This window comes from Notamacropus eugenii, chromosome 4 (assembly GCF_028372415.1).
Source record: "Notamacropus eugenii isolate mMacEug1 chromosome 4, mMacEug1.pri_v2, whole genome shotgun sequence".
NCBI classification, from domain to species: domain Eukaryota; kingdom Metazoa; phylum Chordata; class Mammalia; order Diprotodontia; family Macropodidae; genus Notamacropus; species Notamacropus eugenii.
Genome location: NC_092875.1, coordinates 87,770,608 through 87,793,385, shown reverse-complemented (window position 1 = coordinate 87,793,385; position 22,778 = coordinate 87,770,608). Strand labels below are relative to the sequence as shown.

The 22,778-nt window shown below is 37.4% G+C and overlaps 1 protein-coding gene across 6 annotated transcripts in view; it reads left to right on the top strand.

Annotated features, from left to right (window-relative positions):
• Positions 1-22,778, top strand: part of ARHGAP39 (Rho GTPase activating protein 39) — a 444,016-nt gene that overhangs the window by 205,504 nt on the left and 215,734 nt on the right. For all 6 annotated transcript variants that reach the window (XM_072602781.1, XM_072602780.1, XM_072602779.1 and 3 more), the window contains one exon: positions 21,360-21,797. In XM_072602781.1, coding sequence (XP_072458882.1) covers positions 21,360-21,797 — 438 coding nt within the window. The remainder of the gene's footprint in view (positions 1-21,359; positions 21,798-22,778) is intronic.

The following is a 22,778-nucleotide window of genomic DNA, read 5'->3' as shown; positions in this document are numbered from 1 at the left end:
TCATTTGCAAAACTACACAGATTTGGCCTATATTAATTGCTTGCCTTCCAAAGGGAAGGGGTGGGAAGGGAGGGAGGAAAAGAAGTTGGAACTCAAAAGTTTTAGGAGCAACTGCCGAGTACTATTCTTGCCACTAGGAAATAAGAAATACAGGTAAAGGGGTATAGAAAGTTATCTGGCCCTACAGGACAAAAGAGAAGATGGAGACAAGGGCAGAGAGGGATGACAGAAGAGAGAGCAGATTGGTGATAGGGGCAATTAGAATGCTTGGTGTTTTGGGGTGGGGGGAAGGGAAAAAAGGGGAGAAAATTTGGAACCCAAAATTTTGTGAAAATGAATGTTAAAAGTTAAATAAATAAATAAATAAAAATTTAAAGAAAAAAGAAAAGAAAAGAAAACCTCTCCCGGATAAAGGTGAACTAACGGACCATAGAGTTGGTGTTCCATGAGGGACAGTAGAATCATATCCTTAAGGAATATTGCTTGAGTAGAGTGAGGTAGAGATTATTTGAGTGAGTATTGGTGGAAGAAATTATTTGAGGACATGGACTTCTATAACTAATTGGAAATTATTTACAAATACTCTTCAGTATATCAAAGAACAGCATCTCTGAATAGTCCCTTTTAAAGTGAAATTCTTTTTACAGAACTATGTTTTCTCTTCTGGATATCTCAGAATTGGAAACTTCACAGGTGTGCTAGTCCAACCACTCCCTGAACAATAAGGCTCTCTATAACAGTCTCCTCAAGTGGTCATATAGCTTCTCATGAAAGATTTTCAGGGAAGAGGAACCCACAGTTTGCCTCTTTTTTTAATTGTTAGGAAGTTTTTCTCTATATCAACATTAAATTTGCCTCTCAGCAACTTTCCTTCCATTACTTCTAGTTTTGTTTTCTGAGGTTAAACAAATATCTAGTCCCATTGCCACATAAAAACCTTTCAAATAGTTGAAAACAAGTATCGCATCTACTTCTGAATGTTTTTTTTCCAGGTTGAGCATCCCTCATTCCTTCTTCGTTGCTATGGAAATAGTCTTGGTCTCCAGATATAAGTGGAGCTACAATTATATTTATACTTGCTCATAAACTGTGATAATTCTGCTGCAGACATCAGTGAAAGATTGAATGAATTTGTGAATGAATGAAGAAGTCATTTATTAAGCATCTATATACCAACCACTGTTGGTAAACTATATTGCAATTAGTTGACACAGTGGACAACCTACTGAGCCTGAAGTCAGGAAGACCTGAATCCATGTCTGGACTCAGACACTTACCAGCTATGTGACCCTTGGCAAGTCATTTAACCTGTTTGTCTCAGTTTCCTCATCTGTAAAATGGAAGTAATAATAGAATTTACCCCAGGGTTATTGTGAGGATCAAATAAGATACTATTTTGTAAAGCACTTGGCACAGTGTCTGGCACATAGTAGGTGCTATATAAATGTTAGTTATTATTATTACCAATAGAGATAGAAAACTCAGACATTCCTTGCTCTCAAAATGTTCACACTCAAGAGCAATATTGTACATTGATTAACCATGAATAACTTAGCTATTCTTAGCAATACAGTGATCCAAGACAGTTCCAAAGGACTCATGATTAAAAATGCTGTCCTTCTTCAGAAAATGAACTGGTGGAGTCTGAATGCAGATTGAAGCATACTTTTTCACTTAATTTTTTTCATGTTTCTTTTTTTGGGAGGGAGTCTCTTTTCTTTTACATCATAACATTAAAATACGTTTTGCATGATTGTACACGGATAACTTAGCAAATTGCTTATTGTCTCAGAGGGGGGAAGATAAGGAATGAAAGAATTTAGAAATCAGTGAAATGTTAAATGTTAAATTGAATATTAAAATTTGTTTTTATATGTAGTTGGGAAAAAATATTTTTTACAAAAAGAGCTCATATTCTAAATGGCACATGTAGAAGGGTTCTTCTTCAAGGGGAAAGACTGCCTGCATTGTCTGTAATGGCCTTTTTACTCCAGGAAGAATGTAACTGGTTAAGGATAGGGCATCTTGCAATATTTGTGCCTGTTAGACTCTGGTGTCAGATGACATTTGGATAGTAGTGGACTGGAGCTTTCCACAGAGCCACTGGCAGAACATCAAAAATATAGCTTTGAATTGAGCTGTTGAAAGAAGTGAAGGACAGTAAGAGAAGTTTTTATTCCCACTATAATATTTTATGTCCTTTATTTTGCTTTCTTATGTTTTGGTGTTTGTTCTAACTCCTAACATTATTTATTTTATGAACTGCTTTGATTGTGTACAGGGGCAGCTAGTTGGTGCACTGGATAGAATGCGATGCTTGGGGTCAGGAAGACTTATTTTCCTAAGTTCAAATCTGGCCTCAGACACTTACTAGCTGTGTGTCCCTGGGCAAGTCACTTAGCCTTGTTTGCCTCAGTTCCTCATCTGTAGAGTGAGCTGGAGAAGGAAATAGCAAATCACTCCATTTTCTTTGCCAACAAAACCCTCAATGGGGTCATGAAGAGTCAGACACAATTGAACAGGCTGAACCGCCACCACTGCCAAATATTTTGTTGGAGAAAACACCATATGGCAAGAAGAGCACTCATGATACTTGTAGTTAAAAATATGGCTTTGAATCTGGTGTTCCTATTTGCCTAATTTGTGACTCTTTTCCCTTCTTTGAATCTGTTTCTTTGACATTTAATTCTTGCAAAATTGAAATAATAATAATAATACTTGTGCCTCTAGCTGACACAACATGAACAAAACTTTTAAACTATTATAGAAAGGGGAAATTGTTATTAATGACAGCCCCTTAAATCATCAAAATGGTTATAATTTTGCTTAGCCAAGTATTAAGATTTCAGAGAACTTAATTCACAAAAGTTTTGCAAGGAGGAGGATGGAAATATTAATCCCATTTTTATGGCAACAGAAATTAAGGCTCAGCTGGCTAATGACTCTCTCAAGGTCAGGCATCTCAAACATGTCCAGGTGGGGCTACAGTCTATGTTTTCTGACCCTAAATCAAGTGCTCTGCTTACCGTAGTGTTGTTGTAAAAGTTTCTCATACATCAGTCAGGTCGTTAATTAAGCACCTGCTATGTGCGTGGGACTGGGGATGCAAAGAAAAACTTTCAAGGTTCTCATAGTCAAGTGAGGGAAGGGAACACACAAAAGGGTGTATGCGTGTGTGCGTGTGTGACAGAGAGGGGGAGGGGAGCAGCAAGGAGCCGTCAGTATAGCCCTGTTCCTTTAGAATTTTGGTGTTGTTAGTTGAAGCTCAGACAGATAGGAGCTCAGACATCCAGGCTAGTTTGTGTCCACAGGCAATCACAATGTCATGAAACTTATGTAAGTTTATTATGTATGTTTATTACAAGAGCAGTGAACATGCATGTGGAACCCAAAGAGTTCACTATTCATACAGGAGTTTGCATATTTATGACAGCAGAACAAAGGAAGGAGGGGATACCAAGAAGGGTCATGGCATGGGAGGGGGGAAGGCACAGTAAAGATGGGCAAAGCACACAACCCTTCCGGAAGGGGAGGAGTAAGGCTTTGGCCAAAGCTTCATTCTTTTCCCATGGGAACTGCTAGACTGTGAAGATAGAAGGGGCTTACATATCTGCACAAGCAGATTTCCAGGCCTGGCACAAACTGGCTAATCCCAACTGGTGGGTCTTTGTCCTTGGGCTTCTCGCATGCTCTTTGTCCAGTGTTTCTGGAAAATATGGCAACCCAACAGGGAAACTACACTATGTGTCAGCCATATTTATCTATTTTGTTTTGGACTACTTAAAACAACTAGACAGTATAAGGTGAGAATATTGCTTTGGTATAAGAAATGACGCGTTGGTGGACTTGAAAAAATATGGAAAGACTTGGGCTTATGAAGGAAGAAGTTAATCTACCCTCATAGAAACAGATGACAAATAGGTATAGTTTGGTCTCATATAGATGCATATGGATGTATATGTCTGTATATGACTATTATTAATATCTAAATGTATGTAAGTGTATGTACAGGTGTATATGTGTTTATGAATATCTTTGTATATGTCTGTATGTATTATATGTATGCATGTGTATATATATGTGTGTGTGTGTATCCATGCTTAATTGTAGCCTTCTTGGAGGGGAGGGTAAGGAAAGGGGGGAACAAAGTAAAAAGTGTACAGAAGAGAACAAAAGAAAGCTTAAAAGGAAGCAAAGAAAAGATGGAAAGCTCTCAATACAATGTGTAGTATAGATTATCTAGGTTTTCTTGAAATGGAAATTTATTGTTGTGTATTTTGAATCCTTTGTCATGTTCTGTGCACATGGCAATGCTTTTTTTCTTTTCTTATTTTATATTTAAGTTTAAAATAAAAAAAAATTTCAAAGAAAATAATATGACAACTCAGAAGGAGAAGTTCAAGAGGCTTCTTCACAGCCCCTAATACTTGGCATCCCATCAAAGAACAGAGGTGTATATCAGGAAAGAGTTACTAGTGAAGTCCAGGCTCAGCAAGGACTGAGAGGCTAAAGAAGAGAGGGAAAGAATAGCCAAACCCTGGGTCCTCGAGTCAAGACAATCACAGGGGCCTTTAGAGTGACATAGACATAATGTCAATTAACATTTAAAGATTTTCAAAGTGCTTTACATATTTTATTTCATTTGATACTTAGATCAGTCCTGAAGTGGAGGTGCCATTATCACCCCCATTTTATAGATGAAGAAACAGGCTGAGAGAGTTGAAGTGATTTGGCCAGGCTCACACAGTTAGCTATGTACAAGCAAGATATATACAGGATGGAGTGGAAGTAATCATAGAAGGAAGGCACTAGCATTAAGGGCGATTGTGAAAACTTTGTAGAATCTAGAGGGGAGTTTAGCTGGAACTTGAAGGAAATCTGGGAATCCAGGAGATAGAATAGCCAGTAAGAATGCAAATGCAGAAGATACAGAATGTCTTGTGCAAGGAATTACAGGGAGACCAGTGTCATTTGATTGCAGAGTACATAGACATGAGTAAAGTATAAGACTGGAGAAGTAGGAAGGGGCCAGGTCATGAAGGGCTTTAATAAAGGCCAGTTGGAAGATTTTATGTTCATTCCTGGGGAATGATAGGGAATTACCGGTGTTTATTGAATGGAGGAGAGGGTAACAAAAATCAGTTTGACAGCTGAGTGAAAGATACAGTGAGGAGAGACAAGGAGATCAACCAAAATGTTATTGCCGTTGTCTAGGCATTAACCAGTGAGGGCTTGTACCAGAGTGGTATCAGTGTCAGAAGAAAAGGTTGTATGTAAGAGATATTAATAAGCTAGAATTGACTGGCAACAGTTCTGAAGTGCAATCCATCTGAGGGAGACATGGGTAGGAGTGTGTGTGTGAAAGAAAGTGAGGAGTCAAGAATGACACCTAGATTGTGAATCTAGTAAGGAAGGTACTGGGGAGATGGTAGTGCCCTTGACAGTAATAGGAGAATTAGAAAAAGGAGGGTGCTTGGATGGAAATATAATAAGTTTTGTTTTGGACAGACTTAAGGTGTCTGTGGTATATCCAGTTCAGTATACCCAGTAGACAGTTCGAGATGTAAGACAGCTGGATGAGTAGATTTGAGAATTATTAACATAAAGATGATTTTTGAATCTGTGTATTCTGATGAAATCACCAAGTGAAGTTATAGATAGAAGAGAGCAAGACAGAACCCTGTGGGACACCTATGGTTAGTGACATGATCTGGATAAAGATCCAGCAAAGAAGACTGAGGAGAGGTCAGACTAACGGGAGAACCAGGAGAGAAGCTATAGAGGAGAGAGTATCATTGATAAAAGTGTCAGTGTAAGAGACTGTAGGGAAGTTTAAAAAAAGATAAGGTTTGAGAAAAGGTGATTTAAGAGATCATTGGTGATTTTAGAGAGGCAGTTTCAGTAGAATGAGGAGGTCAGAAATCATCCTGTAAAGAATTAATCAGAATCAGAGGAAAGGAAGTAGGGTCCTTATTGTAGTTGGTTTTCTCAGAGAGTTTAAGCACAAATGAGAGGAGAGATACAAGATGATAGCTAGAAGGGATGGACAGGTCAAGTGGGTTTTTTTGAGGATAGGGAAGCCCTAGGCATGTTGTTAAGTAATAAGAGAGCATCTAGTAGTCAGGGAGAGAGAACATTAGTGAAAGACTGGGGATGATAGAAAGGACAATCTGCTAAAGAGGACAAGATGGAATCGGACAGACAGCATTTGCATGTGGAGGGGTTTGCCTTGGCAAGTAGAAGAGCCACTTTTTTCTCTGAGAAAGAGGTGTAGGAGGAGATAGTGGCAGAAGGCATCTAAGTTATGTAAGATGAGGAGGAGGGGAGAAAAGAGAACTCTTAGCAAATGGCCTGAGTTTTTTTCAGTGAAATATGAAGCAGCATTCTTATCTAAGAGAGTGATAGAAGCCGGAACCACGGGTATGTTGCATTTTATAGATCCGCACTTCTAGCAAATTGACAACAGATGGTTTGAAGAATGTGATCAAAAGATACAGAATACTTTTTCCATGAGAAATGTGGGAGTAATAGTTCCCCTGAAACTCACCTGTGTTGAAACATCTCCTTACACTAACATAGTTTCTGTAATATTAAACATTATGAAGCCATGGTTGCTTGGTAGATCTAACTGTACAAACTGATTTAAAATACTCTGATGACTTTAGTAGTGTTTAATATAATTTAATTTGTAGTCAAGTTCACAATAACATGTAACAAAAATAATCACATCAATTGACCTAGAAATCCAATGTAAATATATATGAATACAGTCTCCAAAATCTTCCTTTTAAGTGAGTATTAACCATGTATTCAGAAATATACAAGGATTTGAAGGACAAAGTCTTCTGCAACATAAAGCTATGTCACAATAATTTCATGTTTCAGCTGAGTGGTGGAAAATAGAATGAAAGAACACATTAGTAAACCCCATTCAGGGAGCTAGAAAGTAAAAACAAGCCCATAAGCTTGTTTTCCTCCTGGTTGTGTGTGTGTGTGTGTGTGTGTGTGTGTGTGTGTGTGTGTGTGTGTGTGTTGCATTAATGTCAGTATGCTGAGGATCACTCTTAATACCTTATTAGTAATGTCAAAAACTTGTATTTTTTTTCACAGATTTATTTTTCTGTATTAGTGAATGCTTCTGTATTGGAAGTAATCTTAGCAGAAATTTCCATAAAAATAAATCCATGTTTTCAGCTTCTCCTCTCTTAACTTCTAGGATCTAAGTAACTTTTAATTTTAATAAGCATAATGACCATAGCAGAATTCTGACAAGTATCTTGCGAGCATTCCTTCTAATCAGATTGTTAAATAGTTCAGTGTATCAGTCCTTATAATATACAGAAGTAAAACTCCCTGGCGTACTTTTGTAATATGACCTTGTTATGGAATGGAAGGGTTTCCTGCTCTGCTGTATCCTATATCCAAAGTTTTATTACCTTTTCATCAATGATTACCATTCTACAGCAATGGTAAGGTCATACACTGGCTGCAACCTCCTATCTGTAAACTAAACATTAAACTCACCTTTGTTAACAGTGATGATATACTTGAAGAGATAGGCTTAAGCCACATAAATGACCTCTCTATGCCCTCTGCATGTCTCCTCCTCCATCTCTACCTGTCATTGCAATTGAGGAGTTGCAACTCTCCCCCTCCCCAGCTAGCCCACCTGCCCGTAAGAGGAGCCCACAAATCAAGTAGCTAGGAAAGCTAAGACAAGCCTACCAGACCAGCCACTGTGGCCTCGCCTTTCTACTGTGCCCTGCCCTTGACCTCCTTGTTCAATTTTAAACTCTTTGAGGTCTGGCTTAGGAACTAAACATTCAACCAAAACTTTTCTCCACAGTAGCCATTGAGCTCTTAATGGACAAATCTAATGGGTTTTCTCACTTCTCACCTTTCTTGACCTTTCTGTATCCTTTGAAATTGTTGACATTCTTTTTTCCTGTATAAACTCTCCTCTTAGGTTTGTGTGATACCACTGTCTTCTGGTTCTCCTTTCTATTTCACTCTTCCTCAGTCTGTTTTGCTGAATCTTCCTTCAAGCCATACCCACTAACCACAGATGTCCTTACCCAAGGCTCTGTCTTTCCTTCACCCTCTTTTATTCTCCCTTTATACTGTCACATCACTAAGTAGTGAGTTGGTTGGTCATTGTTTAATCAGAGTTCTTACTTCTTTCAAAGTTGTTTTGCCTTGTTTTGTTGTTCTACTGGTTCTACTCACTTCGTGCCAACTCAGTTCATACTACCCAAAATACTCTGAAAGCTCTTCTTTCATCATTTCTCTTGGCACAGTAATATTCCATTACATTGGTAATTTCTTCATCACCAATTTCATAAAATCCTAGGAATTCAGTTATCATCTCCTTGCGCATAATTCTTAGATCTATAAATACAGTTCAGATCTCTTGAACTGAATGTCTTATGAACAACCGAAACTCAACATGTCCAAAACAGAATTTATTATCTTTTCCCCAAAACCCACATCTTTCCTTTACTTCCCTATTACTGTTAATGGCACCACTATTATCTCTGTCTAACAGCCCTCAGTATCATTCTTTATTCTTCACTCCCATTCTCTATCCCACTCTGTTTTCAGGTTTTCTTGTTTTGATATTCACAACTTCTGTGTATATCCCCTTTTTCTCCATTTATACAACCACCATATTGGAACAGGGTTTTATGATCTCATGTTTTTTCTTTTGACCCCCAAAAAAGAGAATAATTCCAAAGCATCTATAAGCAAAACCTCAAAGGAAAAACAAAGCTTGAGCAAAAATCTAACCAGAATTTCTAGGTAACATGAAGCAAGAGTTTTTAAATGTTTTTATAAATTTAAATTGAGAACTAGACTAGAGGAAAAGAAATGAGAGTTATGAAAGGAAGACTAAGAAAGAAAATTGACAGCTTGGCATGAGAGGTACAAAGCCTTGCAAAGCAAAAAACTCTCTGAAAATTAGAATGGCCCAAATGAAAGATAATGGCTACCTGAGACAACAAGCAATATTAAGATAAAGTCAAAAGACAAGAAAAAAATAGGAGAAAGATGAAATTGAAGCAATAATTAGGAGCTACTTTTTCCAGTTATTTGTCAATAAATCTAATAGCTTAAATGAAATGGATGAATATTTACAAAAATATAAATTGCCCGGATTAGCAGAAGAGGAAATAGACTGCTTAAATAATCTTATCTTAGAAAAATATATTGAATAAGCCATAAATGAGCTCCCTAATTAAAAATCCTCAGAATCAAGTGCATTCACAAGTGAATTCTACCAAATGTTTAAAGAACAATTAATTTCATTACTATATAAACTATTTGGAAAAACATCAAAGGAGTACTATCAAATTCCTTTTATTACAAAAGTATGGTGCTAAATCAGAAAGAGCCAAAACAAACAAAACTATAGACCAGTTTCCCTGGTGAATACCAGAATTTGAAATAAAAAATACTAGCAAGGAGATTACAGCAATGTTTCACAAAGATAATACACAGTGACCAGGTGGGATTTATATAAGAAATGCAAGGTTCAATATTAGGAAAAGTATAAGCATAATTTACCATATCAATGACACAATCAACAAAACCATATGATTATCTCAATGGAAGCAGAAGAAACTTTTCACAAAGTTCAACACTCATCCCTGTTAAAAACACCAAAAAGCATAGGGATAAATGGAGCTTTCCTTAAAATGACAAGTAATATCCAACTTAAACTGTCAGCAAGCATTATCTATAACAGAGATAAGCTAGAATCCTTCTCAGTAAGATCAAGAATGAAACAAGGATGCCCATTATGATCACTGTTTTCAGTATGGTACTAGAAATGCTAGCTGTTAGCAATAAGAGAAGAAAAAAGAATTTGAAAGAATTAAGACTACGCAGTAAGGAAACAGAACTATTACTCTTTGCAGACAGTGTGATGGTGTATCAATCAGCCTATCAAAAATTATTTCATAGACTTAGAAAAAATAAGAAAATTCATTTGGAAGAACAAAAGGTCAAGAATATCAAGGAGATTAATGAAAAAAAATGTGAAGGAAGGTAGTCTAACAATACCAGATCTCAAACTGTGTTACAAGGCAATAATCATTAAAACAATCTGATATTGGCTAAGAAAAACAATGGTGGAATAGATTAGGTACACATTGCATAGTAGGAAATGACCTTAGTAATCTAGTGTTTGACAAACTCAAGGATCTAAGATTTTGGGACAGGGAATCACTATTTGACAAAAATTGCTGGGGAAACTAGAAAACAGTTTGGCAGAAGCTTGGTGTAGACCAACATCTCACACTGTATACCAAGATTAGGTCAAAATGGCTTCATAGTTTAGACGTAAAGGGTGATATCATAAGCAGTTTAGAGGAGCATGGAAAGTTTTATTTGTCAGATCTATGGATAATGGAAGAATTTATGACCAAACGAGGTAGAGAGCATTACAGGATGTAAAATGGATAATTTTGATTACGTTGAATTTTAAAGGTTTTATGCAAACAAAACCAATTCATCCAGATTAAAAGGAAAGTAGGGAACTTGGGGAAGAATTTTATAGCAAATTTCTCAGATAAAGGCCTCATTTCTCAAATAGATAGAAAACTGGGTCAAATGAAGAAATCAAAGCCATTTATAGTCATATTAAAAATGCTCTAAATCACTTGATTAAACAATTTCAGTTGAAAAAATTCTGAGATACCCTTTCAGATTGGCTAATTATGACACAAAAAGAAAATGACAAATGTTGAAGGTGATGTGGGAAAACTGAACACTAATGCATTGTTGGTGAAATTGTGAACTGATCCAAACATTTTGGAGGACAATTTGGAACTATGCTCAAAATGCTATAAAGCTATGCATACCTTTTGACCCAGCAACAGCACTACTAGGTCTATAACCTGAAGAGATAAAAGAAAAAGGTACAAATGTATGAAAAATATACAAAAATATTTATAACATCTCTTTTTGTAGTGGCTCAGAATTGGAAATTAAGGGAATGCCCTTCAGGTAGGGTATGGCTAAACAAATTGTGGTAGATGATGATGATGGAATACTACCGTGCTGTGAGAAATGATGAGCAAAGATGCTTTCTTGACTTACATGAACTGATACAAAGTGAAGTGTGCAAAACTAAGAGAATATCATAGTAACAGCAATATTTTATCATAATCAACCGTGAATAACTTAGCTATTCTTAGTAATACAGTGATCCAAGACAGTTGTGAAGGACTCATGATGAAAAGTCTGTCCACCTCAAGTGAAAGAGCTGATGGAGTCTAAATGCATATGGAAGCATACTTTTTTTTACGTTTACGTTTTTTCTTGTTTTTGCTTTTTTATTTTTTGAGTCTGTGGTTTTTCCCCCCACATTTATTTTGTTTTTAATTTATGTAATAAAAGAAGCATTTCCTTAAAATAGTATAGTAAAAAAGAAGATTGCGCATGAAACTGCAAATCTATTATGTATAACTTGCTCTCCTTTTAAATATATAATAAAGTTATTACATACATTTCTTTGTTTTCCTTCCTGCCCCCTCCCTAGATAAATACATACATATATACACACATACATACATATATATGTAAAATTATTCTATACAAACTTCTGTTTATCACTTCTTTCTCTGGATGCAGATAATATCTTCATATTTCCTTTATAGTTATTCTGGATATTTACAATAGTCAAAATGACTTATTTGCTCAATGTCAGTCTTAAAATAATATTTGTTATTGTATACAACGATCTCTTGGCTCTGCTCATTTCACTCTTCATTATTTTGTGTAAATTGTACATTTGAAAGGATTGGTATATATGGATTTTTCCTTAAATTGATAGAAGGCATTTATCTAAAACCACCAGCAAGCATTATTTGCTATGGAGATAAACTAGAAACCTTCCCAGTAAGATCAGATGTGAAACTCGAGTGCCTACTGCCACCAATACTATTCAGTGTTGTATTGGAAATTCTAGCAATAGCAGTAAGATTAGAAGAAAGAAATAGAAGGAATCAGAATAGGAAATGAGGTATAAAACTATCTCTTTTTGTAGGTGATATGATGATATATACTTGGAAAATCCCAAAGACTCAACTTAAAAGTTAGTAAAGTAGCAGGATATTAAGTAAATCCATATAAATGATCAGTATTCCTATGTATCACAAACAAAACCCTGCAAGAAGAGTTGGTAAAAGATACTTCATTTAAAATAACTCTACAGAGTATAAAACCCCTGGGAGTACACTTGCCAAAACAAACCCAGGAACTATATAAACAAAATTATACAAATAAATCGAGAAATATTAATTGTTCGTGGGTAGGCATGAATGACAATTTTATATATTGAAGGCCTTCTCAATTAAAATACCAAAAATCATTTTACTGAAGAACAAAAAGTCAAGAATATCGGAGGAACTAATGAAAAAAATGTAAAGGAAGGACGTCTAGCAGTACCAGATCTTAAACTATATTATGAGGCAGTAATTAAAGCTATCTGGTAATGGCTAAGAAATAGGAAGGTAGACCAGTGCTTTTTCTTTTGGAAAATGGCTAATATGGAAACGTTTTACATGTCTTCACCATGTATAATCTATAGTTGTTTGCCTTCTCAAGGAAGGAGGAAGAGAGAGAATTTGTAATTGAGGAAAAATTAAATTAAAAATATTTTTTCTCATGCAAAAAACAACTAACCTGAAAGACAAATTGAGGAGAAAGAATTTAAAACTCATTGTACTTATTACCTGAAAGCCTAGACATCATATTTCAAGAAAACTTAAAAAGGAAACAGCAGATATCTTCAAACCAGAGGGAAAAGTGGAAATATAAAAAAATCTTCCTTTCAAAGGAAACCTTAGCATAAGGCTTTGTGACATTTAGTGACACTTGGATTATTTTTTGTGCACCGTTTTGGAGTTACTCTTATGACTGTTCTCATGGGAGTTCTGTGTTGGGATAAAAGGAGTGTCCTGTCTCTAGAGGTTTTTGATATAGCTGGATCTATAGTCGTTGAGTAACTGGAAAAATAATCAAATCAAATCTAGATATTGTCTGCCTGCTATATTTTGATTGGGCCCATAGGTTGTAGTCCAGGAGTGTTGTACCATGCCCAACCCAAATCTAGAATTGTTTCTGGCTTGCACTGATTTAGGTTTGTTTGCAATATATAGTGTAGGCAAGGCGTATGTCACTCAGCTGCCCATTAAACACATAAACCTCATTGTGAGATTGTACCTAAATTAAGATATATTCCATTTTTGTTTGGAGGTTCGGAAGCCAGATCCCAACTGGGTTGGAAAGCAGTGAGTACCAGGGCATCTTTTTCAAGCATTATTTGATACTAAGATCAGTCAGTTCACATTCTTAGGATTGTATTTAGTATCTTGAAAATGGAATCGGGAAAATAGGCTACAGTGGAATTGTAAAAAAGTCATCCTGTTCACTCTCCCTTGAGGGGCAGACCTAGGGTGATTGGCGCCTCAAGCAAGAGCTTCACTCTTGGCACCTTTATGTTTCTTGTCATTGAATTTTAAAGAATGCCTTACCAGCAATATTACATTAAATTCCTGGCTTATCTTTTTCAGTTATGGACTTGTAATGTACTTCATCTCCTATAGCATAAGGATTTTACAGTCCCCCAAGTTATTTCCCTGTGCTGGAGGAGGCCTGTCTTCCAGGAGCTGGCTTTATCACTTAGCCAGTTCTCTTTGGTGCTAATTGTCTAGTTTGTTTGGACAGTGGATTCTCTCATATAGGATTATCAAAATCCTTTCTCTCAAAAACAAAAATCATTGTCGTGTGTACCTTCATTTTTCAGCTTTGCTTCCTCTCTTTCTTTTCCTTAACTGCAACACCTTTCTGCCTTGCATCTAAGTAGACATTTAAATGAATTATCACTTTTGGGGGACATATATTAGACTATAATTCTAATATTTTCATTTGTGATTGTTATTCAGCTAAAGATTTTCGTTCTAATATGAGTGTAGACCTGACTTTTCTTATCTAAACTTTGTATCTTAACTGTTGAAGAGCACAGTGCTCTCTTGGTACATATGAAGTATTAAATGTCTTGTTAAGTGAACACATTGTCTCTGCTCTATATTCTGACCATTTTATCACAATAGAAGGGAAACACAAGAAATCATGATAGACTTAGAAGATGTAGCTTCAGATCTTAGATATGTCACTAATTACAGTATGTTCTGAATCAAGTTTCACTCAATCCTAACTGAGCCTTCATTTCCTTGTCCCTATGATGGGTTAATAATATTTGTGCTACTTTTCTCCTAGGGCTTTTTGTGATAATCAAATGAGATAATGTATGTAAAACACTTGATAAATCTTCCAGCATAATATGTATCAGATACAATTATTGTGTCAAAATGAACTTGCTGTACAATAGTATGTTATCACATGGCTTGTTACAGGGATATGTATGTAGGAGATACCTCGTACATGCTTGTGACCGGAGAGATGAATGAATCAGCCTTCCAGATTATCTGAGGAGGAATATGGGTTTCCATGTGAGGCCAAACTAAATGACTCTGAGCAGTGTGTGAAAAACTTAAGGAACTGGAGAGCTGAGAACACTTCAGTGGGGCTTGTCTTTTTCAGGCCACACATCCTCAGTCTTTCAGTTTCTTCCTGTCCGGCATATCCTGATCCTGAACCCAGATTTGTTTGTCAGTGTCCTTCCTGAAATGGGACACAGAGTGTTCATTACTTTCCACGTGAACTTAGGTGGTCTGGATGTTGGGTGAAATAATTCTGAGTTGGTTTTCTGAATGAAAGAAAAGAAGGTAATATTATTTATGATGTCTTCTCTTTTCTCCTTGGGCAGGACAAAGAGGTTGTTTAAGTAGGCTAAGTAGATAGTGATTTTAGACTAATATGTGAATAGAACACACAAGGTCATTGGTGATCAAGACCTTTTATGCTTGGCTGACATTGAGGCTGTAATATAATAAAATAAATAAAAAAGTTTGATCTAGCACACCCAGATGCACTAGTAACATAACACTGAGGTGTATTCTGGAACAGGGGAGGTCATTTTTTAATGGCGTTAAGGGAGAGCAGGATTGAAGAAATCACCTAACTGTATTGGTGGCCTGAGAGTTCCCTAAGTAAGCAAGCAATCATCTGTTAAATAATAGATGTACTATGTGCTCGGTTCTGGTGATACAAAGACAAAAACAAAATAGTCCTTGCCCTCAAGGATGTATTCTAAAAGGGAAGGCAGCATGGGGTGGTTGCATGTATATAAAGTAAAGAAAACACATATGTAGGTACATACACATAAAGCATATATGTGTAACCTTGAAGGGGAAGCCACTAGCAGCTAGGGACACTGTGAAAGGCCTCCTCCAGAAGCTGGTACTTGAGCTGAGTCTTAAAGGAAATAAGGAGTTCCAAGAGATGGAAGTGAGGAGGGAGAGCATTCTAGGCTTTGGGGAAGAGCCAGTGCAAAGGCATGGACATGTATGATCTAGTATAATGTGTAAGTAACATCAAGGAGAACCTTATGGTTGAACTATATGATGAGTAGATGGAAATGCAAAAGATAAAAAGGGACCTGGCTATGAAGAGCTTTAAATACCAAAAAGAAGAGTTCATATTTGTCTAGAGAGAACAGAAAACCAGTTGAGTTTATTGAGTGTGTGTGTGTGTGTGTGTGTGTGTGTGTGTGTGTGTGTGTGTTTTCAGGGGGAGTGACATATTTAGACTGATACTTTGCAACCCATGTGGAGGATGAATTTGAGAGGGAAGAGGTATGACAGAGAGAAGTCAGTTAAGAAGCTATCGGAATAGTCTAAGCAAGAGGTGTTGAGACCCTGAATAGGGTGGTGGGAGACTGTGGTTTTAGAAAGGGGGGTTGGCAATTGATTAGATGAAGAGTGAGGTGTCAAGGATCATACTAAGATTAGGAACCTATGTGACTAGAAAACTGTGGATGCCCTTAACATTAAGTAATAAGTTCATTAGAGGAGAAAGTTTGTGAAGGGAAAGATAGTGACTTCTGTTTTGGACATTGAGATGCTTATGGGATATTCAGTTCTGAATGTCAAAGTTTGTTGATGATGTGATACTGGAGATCAGGAGAGTCCAGAGCTAGACATATAAAAATAGATGGAGATATATAGATGGATAGACGGAGGTATATCTGGGAGTCTTCTGCATAAAAATGATAATATATATCCCCAACTAAATCAATGTCATTGAAGGCAAAAGTTATACCTCTGTATAATAACCCTATTACCTCATACAATGTCTTATTCAAGGTGGATGCTCACTGTTTATTATTGATTATGATCCCTTTCTACTCTAAAAAATTATATCACTTCCATAGCTTAAGACAGCACTGTGGAGCCTTGGGATATCTTCATAGTCTTTGCAGTGATCAGTGGTGTGAACTCACATAATTTTTGAGCTTAGGTTGCTGCTACTTTGAATTACTTATAGAAAATGAATAACATAAATTCAGTTTTTATGTAATGGTAATAGTATTTGCTGCTTTACAAGGATGATGAAGAATGAATGATTTAAAATGATGTAAAGGACTTTCAGTACCTAAGAACAAATACTTTAAAAGCATGGAAAACATTACTCTATGAAGAATAAAGACTTACATAATACTTTGAGATCAGATAAAAGTCAGTATGACTTAATATATTTTTACAAGAACATCATCATTTTATAAGACTTAATTAAATGTCTTACAGATATTCTTTCAGCCAGAAACATATTAATGTGAGTTTCCTTTTGCTTCGTGGTCATACATAATAAATGTTTGTTGAATTAAATTGTATTTATACATCCTATTGAGGACTCAGATTGACATGCTTTGTGATTTTATATATTTCTTTGTGCAGCTGGTTCCTTCTGTAAGCTCCAGCTGCTCTGTGGGGTTATTTTGGCAGCTGTTGGTTGCCAGTTGTCCCTTATTCAAGGTATGTCTAGATTGGCAGTAGATACACCAATCAGGAAATGCCAGAGCATGTAGTAGGGCAAATGTTTGTGCTTAAGAAAGCTCAAAGCCAAACAGCAGAAGTCACTAACGTTCAAAGCAAATCTGTGCAAGCAGAGTAGTAACCACCGTGTGAATGTATCTATCCTCTAGGTGACCGTTTCTTGAGTACCTTCTTTACCTTTTGTTATCATTCTCTTTTCAGTGTTTCCTCCTGTTTTGTTACATTGAAAACTAGTCTCTGAAACTTTTTTTTTCTCTTTTCTCTTAAAGACCAGCCTTAACCCCAAATCATTCTGGCTCTCCAAATCACTCTAGCTCTCTTTGAATGGCCAATAATGGGGGGGGGGGAGGTGCAAGCCTTACTTGGTCATTATTAGGGCCAAGATTCACTCCAAATAAATGTAAATAGCAATTGTTTCTGTTGTGGCAGGAAACCCTGAAGGTCTTCCCCTCCTGGATCTATTTATTTTAAGATGCCATTCTTTGCCTCATTTTTCATTAAGCCTTAATCTATGAATAGTCATTGCCTCAAACTGAGACCTGTTAAAAACCTTAGCTTGCAAAGGCCCAGAGTCCCCCAAGTGATGCATTTTCCTGCCATGATGCTGGTATACTGTCCAGGTTTCATAGGCATGCAGTTATGAGGTCAGCACAATGGCTCTGTAGATCTTCAGTTTGATAATCAGTCTAATATATCTTCTCTCCTTCACTTTTCCTTTGGAGCCTCCCAGACAGTGAGTTAGCTCTGGCAGTGTTGTATCACCTTCATTATCAGTATGTAATTCCCAGAAAGTGATTGCCATGTTAATATCCACAGTATTCAAAATTTATTCATTTTCTGTAATCAATGGTTCTACAGATGGATGATGTGCTGCTGACTGGTAGAGAACTTTTGTTTTCTTGGAGTTAATTGTTAGACCAAAATTAACCCAAGTAGCAGAGAATCGATTAGTACTTTGTGGCATCTCAGCTTCAGAGGCTGCATTGAGTGCACAATCATGTGCAAACAAAAAAATCATGCAGCAACTTGCTCTCCACTTTAACCTTGGCTTTTAGCCTTTTCAGGTTAAATAATTCACCATCAGTGTGGTAGCTGATCTTGATCTTCATTCTCATGGAACATGTCTGACAATATTGGTGAAAGCATCATGCTGGGAAAAAAAAAAAGAGCCAGCACACAGCCTTACTTCACTCCCTTAGTGACTGGAAAAGTGCAAGAGCATCGTCCATTATCCAAAGCCTGTGCAAGCCTGCCGTTGTGAAACTGACATATGATACTGATGAATTTTCTGGACAACCAAATTTTGACATAATTTTCCATAAGCCCCTGTGACTGACAGTGTCAAAGGCCTTGGTCAGATCAGGCAGTGCCCCTGGCATTTCTCCTGGAATTGTTGGGCAGCAAACACCATATCAACCATTCCTCAGCCCTTTCTGAAGCTACACTGGCTCTCAGGTAGATGACTTATCTTCCAGGTGAAAAAGCAACAGAGTCGGGAAGAGTTATAGCTATTAAAAGCATTTTGGGAGATCAAGCTGGAGAGAATTGTGTACATAATTGTGTATACTGCTTGTGATATACAAGCAATATCTCTGAACTCCTTTGAAGATCTCTTATCTTTAATAATTGAGGATTTGGGTGTCTGGTCCTCGCTATAGAAATCAGACCTTGTAATCCTAGTTTTCAAATTTCAGGTAATTAGACTAATCAAAGGCTTGGAAGTGAAAGAGCATCCTGCCCTTCTTTCTTAGGGCTTTACGTTTATCAACATTTATCAGACATTTGTTATATGATCTGGGAAAAATTCAAAGATTAAGCAAGACATAATCAATGCCCTTTCAATAGAGGAATGTTGTACCATAAGTCAAGTCAGCAACTATTTATTACGTGCTTACTTAATGTTTATAGTGCCACCCACTGTGCCAAGCACTAGAAGTACAAATAAAAGGGGGAAAAAAGCCTCTGCCCTCAAAATTATGGTGGTAAAGTTCAGAGAATCAGAAATGGAGTTAGGAGAGAAGTGAAGGGCAGCAGGACTGGGCCCTTCCTCAAAATGGTAGCCCTGGGAGAAACTCATCAGTAGGAATAGTGAACTGTGGGGGTAGAGAGATTTTCCAGGATGAGAAGACCTATCATGTGCTATTGGTCCATGGCATCATAACTCTGGTCATACTATTCCCATTTAGTAATGCTCTATTCTGCCCACCAGGATCCATGCCTAGATACCAAGAATGAACTAAAAGGGACCTTAGGGCTCAACTAGTCCTGGGGTTTGTGAATTTACCATTTGCCTGTTTAATATTTTGATAACTGTATGATATCAGTAAGTACATGAGAGAAGAGAACACTCCTGAGAGAGAAGGTATTATTAACTGGAAGGGAAGAGATAGCATTTAAGCTGAGCTGTAAAGGATAACTAGGATGTCAAGAGCAGATAATGAGAATGGAACTCCAGGTAGAAGGAGAAACTTGTCATGGTGAATGGCCTCCAGTTTTTCAGAGAGGACGAGGTAGTGTAGGAGGCTAGTAAAAAGAAAAGGAAGTTTGAAACAGCCACTGTGGGGAGTGTAATAGAGGATCAATTGGGGAACAGCAGCAACAGCAAAAAGGCTTGAATTGACTTCACAGTTAGAAGGACTCTTCAGAGATCATCAAGTTCAGTCCAAACTTAACCCTTTATCCAGTCAAGTCAGGAAGTCAGTAAGCATTTATTAAGTGCTTACTATGCATCAGCACTATGCTCAATGCTAAGATACAACATGTAAGCAAAAAGGTGGTACTTACCCTCAAGGAGTGTACATTCTAATGGGGGGCTAGACAGTACATAAAAGGAAGCTGAAAATCAAGGAGTAAGAGTGAAGGTGTTGAGGTCATGTTGGAGAGAGAAGTGAGTGAATCCTAGAGAGCAATGGAGTGAATATGGTTGGACTGGACTCTTCCTGAAAATGAGGTTTCAGGAGAAACTGATTGGTCAGAAGAAGGAGCCACAGGAATGGAGGTATCTTAGGAGGGAAGAAGGCTTGAGGGAAAGAGTGAGAGTAAATCATTCAGTTTCTATTTGAAGATATTTAGTAATAATTAACTTAGAAGCAACCTATTCAATTTTAAATTAGCTCTACTTTTTGGAAAATGTTCTTTATATTGAACCAAAATCTTTGTTTCTATAATTTTCATCCAGTATGCCTGTTTCTGTTTCTTGGAACTAGAAACAGTCTCACCTTCGTTTCAAATGATAACCCTTCAAAAAGTTGAAAATGGCTTTCTATACCTCATACAATTTTTCTTCTCTTACTAACACGTAACCTTCTTGAGGACACAGACTTTTTTATTTCGTCATTATCAATAGTAAGTACTTGCCATCTACAAAGCTTTGTGTTGAGTGCTATAGATAAAAAGAAAGGTAAAAACACGGGCCTTGCTCACAAGGTGCTACCATTCTTTTGATGGAGACATGTAAATAACTTCACATACAAGATAAAGAGTTGGGGGGAGGAAGGCAGGAAAGGCCCTTTGAAGAAGGTGGGATTTGAGGTAAGAGCCAGGAAAGCAAGGAGTCAGAAATGAGGAAGGGATGGATTCCAGGCATGGGATACATACACTGCAAATAGAAATAGTATATGGAGTTTTGAGTACAAAGAATAACAAGCTAGTCAGCATAGTTGGATCATAGAATGCATAAAGGAGAATAAATTGTAAGAAGATTGGAAAGGTAGAAAGGGTTCAGGTTGAGAGGCTTTAAATGTCAGATGGAGGCTTTTATATTTTTTTATAATGGACATAATGGTAGTTGTTGAATGGTATTGGGATAGAGTCAGGACTTAGGTGCTAAGGAGAGAATTTAAGTTCTGTTCACTTTGAAATTAAAGTTCATCAGTTTCTGATGTTGGATCATTTCATTTTGGAGGTTAGAACTTTCTTCTCTGGGTCTTCAGTAGCTTTGACTGCAATACCTGAACAAAGTAATTTCCAGGCCAACATCCCTTTGGGTGATGGGGGTAGAATTGGGGGAGGTGTTTCCCAGGATGATGGCTGCAGGGTTGGGCTGAAGGCAGGATTGTACTGCCCTCCCAGAACTTTAGGGTTTATTTCCACTTTGGTCACAGTTGGTCAGCAGTTGGTATTGGTGTTGGTGAGGAAAATAAGCCTTTTCTCCATAATGATTGCTCCCCTCACTGATGGCTGCAGGGCCAGTGATCTGGATGTTACTTCTCTTCCCAGAACTCTTTGGTTCAGAGACTTGGGCTGTCTCCTTTGGGATCTGATGAAGGGGAGACCTTGGTCAAGGAGGTGGCAGTGCTTTGACTTCCCTGGCACATGCTTACTCCTCTTTTTTTCTCAGGGTATCTTTCTTTTTTTATTACCTAACAGACATTCTCTTCTTTTTGTTTCCATTTCTAGGCTAGAATGGGTGGAAATCATCGAGCCTCGAACACGAGAGCGCATGTATGCCAATCTTATCACAGGCGAATGTGTATGGGATCCACCTGCTGGTGTACGGATTAAGCGTACCAATGAGAACCAGTGGTGGGAACTCTTTGACCCAAACACATCTCGTTTCTACTATTATAATGCTACCACTCAGCGAACTGTATGGCACCGGCCCCAAAACTGTGACATCATCCCTCTTGCCAAGCTTCAGACCTTGAAGCAGAATACAGAATCCCCAAGGGCCTCAACAGAGAATAGTCCCGGACGAAGTAGCAATGTCAGTCGAGAGGGCAGCACCAGCTCTTCCTTGGAACAAGAGCTAGAAGCTAATGAGAAGGCTCAGGAGCAACAGGCCCGAGCTAATCGACAGTCAACTCAATTTACTACAGTAAAAGAAGAGAATGAGAGGTAAGGTGGTAAGAGCAGACATGAATCAAATGTAGGCCAGTAGAAGGTGGCAGTAGTCTGTCTTCTTTCGCAGCTAACAGACCTTTTTAGGAGGGTCTTCTAGCATTTGTGTTGGCAGAGAATGAGACAGCCTGTGATGACTGCTCGTAGAATGCCTCCAAGCTGTTTCCCCTTTTGCTCCTATTTGGTATAAGACACTTATGTTAAGGGAAGTGGAAGATTAAGTTTCTTCTGGGCCACTTTTATGGTTTTCCTGGGTTTTTTTTGCTTTTTTTAAAAAAATATTTTTAGTTCATTAAATATTTCCCAATTGCATGTAAAAAAATTAACATTTGTTTTTTAAAATTTTGAGTTCCAAATTCTCTCCCTCCATCCTGCCCCTCACCTACCTCGTTTGAAGGCAAGCAATATGATGTTGATTATACATGTGAAGTTTTACAAAACATGTATCCATATTACTTGCTCTTCATTCTTGAGGTAATTTCCCTACCTGCAAGTATGTTCCCATGTAAAAAATGTTGGGAGAAAGAAGGAGAAGATGGTTAACTGTTTTCAGTTATTTGAAGGGCTTTCATGGGTCAGACAGATGAAGCTTGTTCTTGGCGTCTGAGGAAGCAGTAGGTGGAAAATGCAGAGTCCATTTTATTTCAATGTGAGAAAAGACTCTCTCTGAAAGTTGTCCAAAAGTAAAATGGGCTTATCTTCACTTTGGAAGCCTTTCAACATCCTCCTTAAAAAAGACAACCTCCTTGTAAGAAATACGTAAGTATGAGTTAGAGTACATATCCTCTGAAGTTCTTTGAAGCCTTGAGAGTCATTGAGATTGAGAAGCTGATCATTGTTTTCATAGTGTCCAATGTTCTGTTGTTTTCCCCAGAAACTTTTTATCTCTCTGTGCTTGGCTTCTCAGTTGTAAACTGGGTATTGGTGATCATGGAGTCACAGAGGTGTGTGTAATACACTTTGAAGATAAAGCGTCTG